This window comes from Protomyctophum bolini, assembly GCF_963924005.1.
Source record: "Protomyctophum bolini genome assembly, chromosome: 6".
NCBI classification, from domain to species: Eukaryota; Metazoa; Chordata; class Actinopteri; order Myctophiformes; family Myctophidae; genus Protomyctophum; species Protomyctophum bolini.
The window spans coordinates 50,789,102-50,796,131 of record NC_137867.1 but is presented as its reverse complement, the minus strand read 5'-3'; the positions used below and the strand labels follow the sequence as shown (position 1 = coordinate 50,796,131).

General features: G+C 45.3%; 1 protein-coding gene across 1 annotated transcript; it reads right to left on the bottom strand.

Moving 5' to 3' along the window:
* Positions 1 to 440: 440 nt before the first annotated feature.
* Positions 441 to 6,566, bottom strand: LOC308316617 (excitatory amino acid transporter 1-like; the record flags this gene model as incomplete). The annotated part of the gene is made up of 9 exons (XM_080765310.1): positions 441 to 604; positions 1,294 to 1,367; positions 2,425 to 2,609; positions 3,500 to 3,544; positions 4,011 to 4,053; positions 4,636 to 4,711; positions 4,826 to 4,954; positions 5,431 to 5,568; positions 6,428 to 6,566. 9 exons carry the CDS (start codon positions 6,564 to 6,566, stop codon positions 441 to 443), a joined length of 993 nt encoding a protein of 330 aa, XP_080621436.1.
* Positions 6,567 to 7,030: the final 464 nt, after the last annotated feature.

Sequence of the window (7,030 nt, the reverse complement as noted above, 5' to 3'; positions counted from 1 at the left end):
CCTAAACTGGGAGGTCCCCATGGGCTGTTATTAAGGCCTGTAACAGTCCCATGATGAAGGTGAACGGGTTAGGGGTTAATGTTTACCTAGAGGATATAGTTAGGGTTAGTGTTTACCTAGAGGATATAGTTAGGGTTAGTGTTTACCTAGAGGATATAGTTAGGGTTAGTGTTGGGGTATACCAGAGGGTATAGTTAGTGTTGGGGTATACCACAGGGTATAGTTAGGGTTAGTGTTGGGGTATACCAGAGGGTATAGTTAGGGTTAGTGTTGGGGTATACCAGAGGGTATAGTTAGGGTTAGTGTTGGGGTATACCAGAGGGTATAGTTAGGGTTAGTGTTGGGGTATACCAGAGGGTATAGTTAGTGTTGGGGTATACCACAGGGTATAGTTAGGGTTAGTGTTGGGGTATACCAGAGGGTATAGTTAGGGTTAGTGTTTACCTGGAGGAGGTCCCCAGGGCTGTTATTAAGGCCTGTAACAGTCCCATCATGAAGGTGAACGGGTTCAGTCTGGTGATCGCGAAGTAGAGCGTCGGCAGGACGACCAGAGCATGGATCATTAACCCCACGATGACCGTGATGGTGTACATGCCCAGCTGACCTGTCAATCATAAACCACATGCCCAGCTGACCTGTCAATCATAAACCACATGCCCAGCTGACCTGTCAATCATAAACCACATGCCCAGGTGACCTGTCAATAATAAACCACATGCCCAGGTGACCTGTCAATAATAAACCACATGCCCAGGTGACCTGTCAATCATAAACCACATGCCCAGCTGACCTGTCAATCATAAACCACATGCCCAGGTGACCTGTCAATCATAAACCACATGCCCAGCTGACCTGTCAATCATAAACCACATGCCCAGGTGACCTGTCAATCATAAACCACATGCCCAGGTGACCTGTCAATCATAAACCACATGCCCAGTTGACCTGTCAATCATAAACCACATGCCCAGGTGACCTGTCAATCATAAACCACATGCCCAGCTGACCTGTCAATCATAAACCACATGCCCAGCTGACCTGTCAATCATAAACCACATGCCCAGCTGACCTGTCAATAATAAAGAACAACATGCCCAGCTGACCTGTCAATCATAAACCACATGCCCAGGTGACCTGTCAATCATAAACCACATGCCCAGCTGACCTGTCAATCATAAACCACATGCCCAGTTGACCTGTCAATCATAAACCACATGCCCAGGTGACCTGTCAATCATAAACCACATGCCCAGGTGACCTGTCAATCATAATAATAGTATTAATAATACTGACCTCCCATCTGCGTCAAGTCATCCATCTCCACAATCTTCCCCGCGATCAGGAACAAGATGCCGATAGGAGTGTACCTTAAAATAGCAACAACATTTGCGTCAGTATGGAATTTCCACGATTTTGAATATTCTAACTTTTTGCTCCTCCTACAGAATTTTTCCAAATCTCACAAAACTCTTAACTCGGTACACATGATCTGTGGACCTATCACAGGATGTCTGGACCTGTCACATGGTCTGTGGACCTATCACATGTCGTCTGGACCTGTGTGGACCTGTCACATGATCTCTAGACCTATCACATGATCTTTAGACCTGTCACATGATCTCTAGACCTATCGCATGATCTCTAGACCTGTCACATGATCTCTAGACCTGTCACATGATCTCTAGACCTATCACATGATCTCTAGACCTGTCACATGATCTCTAGACCTATTACATGATCTCTAGACCTATCACATGATCTCTAGACCTATCACATGATCTCTAGACCTATCACTGGACCTGTCCAATTAAAACGCCACTGGCAGAAGTTTGTTAGTCGGTATCGATTGGCCGTAATCGTCTTCCCGAAGATAGTGGGAGGGTTTAATCAAGGGGTTCTCAACGTTTTTGGCTGGGGACCCCCGGAATGCTTTGTCTCACGACCCCGACTTCTAGTTCTCACCACATGATGGTGGTCATCAGCCTCATGGCTTCATTCAGAGAGTCAAAGAAGTCTATTTGACCCTAAGCTACACTAGTTTCATAATAGTAATAATGAATAAGTAATAATAATGATAATTTATTAATCTAATCTCACCACATAATGGTGGTAGGCAGCGGTGGCCGAACGGTTTGCGGAGCGGTCTTGATATCGGAAGGTCGCTAGTTCGTATCCCCGGACTGGCACGTTAAAATTACCACCGCTGAAGTGCCCTTGGACAAGGCATTGAACCTCTACCATGAAATGTTCTATGAGCTTAGTCCAGTTACTCTGGGTAAACATAGTACCTTTGTTTTCCTTTGGTCACCAGTCTCATGGCTTCATTCAGAGAGTCAAAGAAGTCTATTTGACCCTAAGCTACACTAGTTTAATAATAGTAATAATGAATAAGTAATAATAATAGTAATAATTTAATAATCTCACCACATGATGATGGTGACCAGTCTCATGATGGCTTCGTTCAGAGAGTCAAAGAAGTCTCTGAGAACCTGTCCTTGTTCCTTCATGTTGCCGATGATGAGTCCGAAACACATGGAGAAAACCACCAGTCCAAGAGCGTTCACCCCGTTCACATCACCTGGCACTGGAATCATCTCTGTACGCTGGACCTGAAATAACAATAATAACAATAACAATAAGGGGTCTACAGGGCATTGTAACAGACGGACTCCATCTCCCAGGGGTCTACAGGGCATTGTAACGGGGACAGACTCCATCTCCCAGGGGTCTACAGGGCATTGTAACAGACGGACTCCATCTCCCAGGGGTCTACAGGGCATTGTAACGGGGACAGACTCCATCTCCCAGGGGTCTACAGGGCATTGTAACGGGGACAGACTCCATCTCCCAGGGGTCTACAGGGCATTGTAACGGGGACAGACTCCATCTCCCAGGGGTCTACAGGGCATTGTAACAGACGGACTCCATCTCCCAGGGGTCTACAGGGCATTGTAACGGGGACAGACTCCATCTCCCAGGGGTCTACAGGGCATTGTAACGGGGACAGACTCCATCTCCCAGGGGTCTACAGGGCATTGTAACGGGGACAGACTCCATCTCCCAGGGGTCTACAGGGCATTGTAACGGGGACAGACTCCATCTCCCAGGGGTCTACAGGGCATTGTAACGGGGACAGACTCCATCTCCCAGGGGTCTACAGGGCATTGTAACGGGGACAGACTCCATCTCCCAGGGGTCTACAGGGCATTGTAACAGACAGACTCCATCTCCCAGGGGTCTACAGGGCATTGTAACAGACAGACTCCATCTCCCAGGGGTCTACAGGGCATTGTGGGGACAGACTCCATCTCCCATGGCATCAGCAGTTTAACAGTTTAACCACCAGATGGCGGCGTGTCATTCAACTCACCTGCACCTCCTCCATCTGTTGCTCCTCCTCCTCCTCCGTGACGTTGGGGGCGGGGCCAGTCCAGTTGGAGGCGGGGCTAAGCCAGGTCCCGTTGAGTGTGGTGCTGTTCCGCCATGCTGTGGTGGCTACGCTAACGCTAACCGTTACCGTCCTGGTGCTGTACTTGGTCTTAAACTGTTTATAGAACACACACACACACACCACACACACACACACACACACACACACACACACACACACACACACACACACACACACACACACACACACACACACACACACACACACACACACACACACACACACACACACACACACACACACACACACACACACACACACAATTCTTGTGACCCCATGTTATTCTCCATATATAGATGAATAGACACTGAAAAAACCTCCGCAAACCCATTGGACCCAACAGGACATGAACCCATTGGACCATCAGGACATGAACCCATTGGACCTGATTGGTCCAATGGTTGGACATGAGCGAGTGACGTCAGGACTTTAGAACCAGGATGAGCAAGTGACATCACGACTTCGGCTCTCTATAATGATGATGATGATAATAATAATTATTATAATAATAATAATAATAATAATAATAAAAACAACAATAACAGAATACAAGACTGACCTGCTGTGTGCACGCTTTCACCAGGTTTGGTGGAAACATATTTCTGAAATAGAAACATTCATTGATCAATTAGTTCAGTCTGGAATACAGGCTGATGTTTGAGAAACTAAAAAGGGATCCAGAATAATTATAAATCGATAAAACTGTATTTCTTTTATAGATAGAAACTTGTACCATACTTCATAATACTACTTTTTTACATGCATAAAGTAGGTAGGTCGCAATTAGCTAAACCTAATAATTCAACATTTGAAACGTTCCTTCACAGAGAAGCTGCGATTTGACAGTTTGTAGCAGTCGACAGTACTTGCGCGCTCTGCTTGCGCACTAGTAGGCCATTTATGGCCTACTAGTGCGCAACCCAGTGCGCAACAGGCAATTATGGGCACTGTATTTTGCCCGTAAACCTTAAAAAAAAAAAAGTTTAGAAGCATATACAGTTAATATACGGTAATATACAGGTGTGATGGTACAATTCAGGAGTTTACCGGAGTTTGTTGAAACGTTTAACTGGAAACGGGAGTTTCCTGTAATATACACATCCGTATTCCATGCTTTTTGCCATGTGTCACATGTGACATTAGATTATTATCCCCATATATGGAATGACATTAATAATAAGAACCTGATGAGGTCCAGAAAGGCGTCGGCCGGGCTGACTTGTTCGATCTTCTGCTGCTTTCCGAACTCAGCCTTGGACCCTCGAATATGTATCAAAAGATTTGCAACACATTTTCACGATTTTTTCAAAAGTATCAGATCTACAAGCTACGAGCTTGTAGATGAACAACAACAACAATAATAATAATAATTACCTCGCCCCGGGTGGATGATGAGGACGATGAAGATTCCCACGAACACGGCGATGAAGGTGGTGCTCATGTAGTAGATGACGGCTCGCATGCCCATCTTACCGCTGGCTTTACTGTCTAGAGCCGCCATACCTGTTGATATATTACACCTGTTATCAGCCTGTTATCAGCCTGTTATCACCCTGTTAACACCCTGTTATCACCCTGTTAACACCCTGTTAAATGATGAAAAGACGGGGACAGTATTGGACATTAACTGCGTCACATCAGAGGATCGCTGCTACTTGATTCAAAGATGTTCGCTGGAAACCATGTCTTAGAATGTCTGAAATGGAACATTATCAGCCAATTACCGTGAGTTACATAAATCCTTTATTTCGGTGATTAGCCCGTTCACCCTCGCCTCAATAACATTTGAACCACGGCGCAAGGCGCCGCGGCCATATAGTGGCATTTTTCTTTTTCCCTTTTTTTTCACTCAGGCTTTTTCGGGCCTAACATTATGGGTCGGGCCGAGCCTCGGGCCGACCTAGTTAGGGTAGGGCCGGGACTTAATCTTTTCAGGCCAGATGATAACTCTACTGTTAACACCCTGTTAAGACCCTAACCTGTGATCAGACTGCTTATGAGCAGGGGCAGGACTAACATCTGGAGCATCCTCATCAGCAGCTCTCCGGGGAACGAGAAGTACTTCACCTCCCTGTAGGTCATCTTGTAAGGTCGAAGGGCAAAGCCCAAAATAACACCTGGAACACATTGTAGTTCTATTGAGTTTGAAATCACACCTGGAACACATTGTAGTTCTATTGAGTTTGAAATCACACCTGATTGAACACATTTATTGCAGGGTCACTATTAGTTTTCCCCAAGGGCCAAATTATGACCGTATAGGGTGACATACCAAGGGCCAAATTATGTCCATAGGGGGCCACGAAAAAAAAAGAAAAAAATACTCAGACCAGTCATAAGTGAGTGGTGCTGTACTTTACAGTACAAGCCCTCCTCCCTTGCGTCTGTGTGTGTGTGTGTGTGTGTGTGTGTGTGTGTGTGTGTGTGTGTGTGTGTGTGTGTGTGTGTGTGTGTGTGTGTGTGTGTGTGTGTGTGTTTGTGTGTGTGTGTGTGTGTGTGTGTGTGTGTGTGTGTGTGTGTGTGTGTGTGTGTGTGTGTTTGTGTGTGTGTGTGTGTGTGTGTGTGTGTGTGTGTGTGTGTGTGTGTGTTTGTGTGTGTGTTTGTGTGTGTGTGTGTGTGTGTGTGTGTGTGTGTGTGTTTGTGTGTGTGTGTGTGTGTGTGTGTGTGTGTGTGTGTGTTTGTGTGTGTGTTTGTGTGTGTAATGTATGTTTCTATGCGAGTGGTTCTCAACCTTATCCAAGGACCATATATTCAAAGATTTGCGACACATTTTTCAAAAAATAGCAGATCTACAAGCTCGTAGCAGCTTATAGACAGGCTATTTTATAACAGCTAAAGTATAACATAATATAATGCTTAAAATGCCAAAAGGGGTTCCCGCCCATTCTTAATAGGTTCGAAATTAATGAATCACCTATGAATAATAATAACAACAACAACAAAAACAACAACAACAATACCAATAATAATAATTACCTACGACCACAGCTCCAACCGTAGACAGGACGAAGGCGTTCTTCTTGAAGAAAGCCTGAACATCTTCTTTAGAGATTTCCTCCACTTTGCGCTTTGCCTTCATGGAGCGAATGTGGATTCCCTCTTTGATACGCTGCATCTGTTAACGACACAATACCATGTTTACGACACAATACCATGTTAACGACACAATACCATGTTAACGACACAAACAGGCTCCCGGTTCTATTCCCATTACAGTCAGAACTACAGACTCACTCCCAATCTAAACTATGGAATGAACATCCCACTACAGTCAGAAAGTAAAACAGTAGCCTACAGTAAAGAACATTAATCATGTTTACCAAGACTGCCTTTTTTCACCTTAGAAATATTGCACGAATCAGAGCCTGTTTGTCATTGGACGATGCAAAAACGTTAACCCACGCCTTTGTTTTTTCTTGGCTTGAGCTATACTTAACACCGTAACTGACAAACGGGTGAAGAGGTTTAAGTATCTCGGGGTCTTGTTCACTAGTGAGGGGAGGACGGAGAAGGAGATCAGCCGGTGAATCAGAGCGGCAGGGGGCGCTGTTGCAGTCGCTGTTCCACTCACTGTTGTGA